The sequence below is a fragment of the Protopterus annectens genome, chromosome 11.part0 (genome assembly GCF_019279795.1).
Source record: "Protopterus annectens isolate FY-2018-M chromosome 11.part0, PAN1.0, whole genome shotgun sequence".
In the NCBI taxonomy this organism is placed as follows: Eukaryota; Metazoa; Chordata; order Ceratodontiformes; family Protopteridae; genus Protopterus; species Protopterus annectens.
In genome coordinates this window covers 957,141,643-957,143,330 of record NC_056745.1, presented here as the reverse complement: position 1 = coordinate 957,143,330, position 1,688 = coordinate 957,141,643, and the positions used below count along the sequence as shown (strand labels likewise).

Genomic DNA, 1,688 nt, shown 5'->3' with positions numbered 1-1,688 from the left:
GAAACCATACGGTCGAAAACGAAGGGGATGATTAGTCGAAATTTGTTGAAATTATTTAATTGATAAAACTGGCCTTAGGTAAGGAGAAAGTGTCATCAAGGTGGTAAGCAATTTTAATTTCCATAACAGTAGCCCCTTTTTTTCTGCAATGTTTTTATTTTACCTATTTGCTAACCAAGTAATAACAGTGGACACAACTGTCCCTTTTCAGGGGTAACTCAGGCACTATCTTGGTTAGGTGACTTGCTTAGAGTCACACAACAGGCAAATGAAGGTGGAAGGAATCAACCCCTGTACCCAAGACACAAGAAGCACCTCATTAACAGCTCAGAACATTAATCCCCTCTGCTAACTGCCTTACATTTCCAGCTAATAAAGTCATAAGTCGCTTAATGCTTTTCTGAATTCAACATTTAAGACTTTCCACCATCCTTCATTATTTATTTTTCACGTATATATATATATATATATATATATATATATATATATATATATATATATATATATATACACACACACACACACACACACACACACACACACACACACACACACACACACACACACACACACACACACTAAATGGTAATAGACTATGCATTTTTGCTATTAGATTTTTTTTTTTCCCATAGGGGCTTAGATTAGAGCTGCCAGTAATGGGAACAAGATACTTTATCATCCTACATTAGTCAGAGGGCACTGATCAAGTCCTACTCATTCAGCTATGGATATATTTTGTAGGAAGTCCTTGTTCTTTTGCTTGGTGACTATTTTTACAAATGTTCATTTGAACTTGAGTACCTAGAGTAGAAGAACCAGGTTTACATATTTGTAAGTGCTTTTCTATTGCTGTGGTTGTGCAGTCTCATACTGATTATATATAAGTTGCAGCACTGTGAGGTATAGCTATCCACATAGGGGGGTGCGCGGGGCATAATTTAGAGAATAACTTTTAAAAAGCAATGATTGCCATTTGAGTTTCTGTTTGATAAATGTTTTACATGGTCTTTTTTTCAGCTCTTGAACAGCTCTTAAATGATATAGCTTGGATTTTAGAGTAACACATAATATTAGTCTTATATTACAATATAGAAAGCCAATGTGTTTGTTGAAAAATAATCTGCCTGGTTAAGATTTATAACATAATTGAAATATTAGGAAGGGTACACATTATGCACTGACTGTTTCATATGGAATGAAGTTGAAGAAGCATGAATTGTGCATGAATCATAATATACTGCTGTAATCAAGGACATTCTGAAAGCGTATCTTCTTTATTTTTTGCAGGATTTTGGCCGGAGTAAGATCTTCAACTGCAGAGTTCCCATGAAGATTAAATCTAGAACTGTTCATACAGTAGACCTTTTTGGCCTCTAATGTCTCTCAAAGCAATCGAGCACGGTCAATGAACATGGCCGCATCTGTCCATGTGATTATTCTTTTCCTAATATATGGAGAAATTTCACCTTTGTTAAGTGATTCAAATTATGTCAGGAAGGAAATTAAGATAGAAGGAGATCTTGTTTTGGGTGGTATCTTTCCAATACATGAAAAAGGTTCTGGAACAGAAGAATGTGGTCGAATTAATGAGGAGAGAGGTATTCAGCGACTTGAAGCAATGCTGTTTGCAGTTGACACAATTAATGGAAACAATCAATTACTTCCTGGAATTGTTCTAGGAGTTCACA

At 35.4% G+C, this 1,688-nt stretch overlaps 1 protein-coding gene across 1 annotated transcript in view; it reads left to right on the top strand.

Moving 5' to 3' along the window:
- Positions 1-1,290: 1,290 nt before the first annotated feature.
- GRM3 (glutamate metabotropic receptor 3) overlaps positions 1,291-1,688 on the top strand; it is a 980,615-nt gene continuing 980,217 nt past the window's right edge. Inside the window, exon 1 of the mRNA XM_044088350.1 lies at positions 1,291-1,688. This exon is cut by the window's right edge and continues 185 nt beyond it. Within this exon, the coding sequence (XP_043944285.1) occupies positions 1,406-1,688 (283 nt within the window). The 5' untranslated portion in view covers positions 1,291-1,405.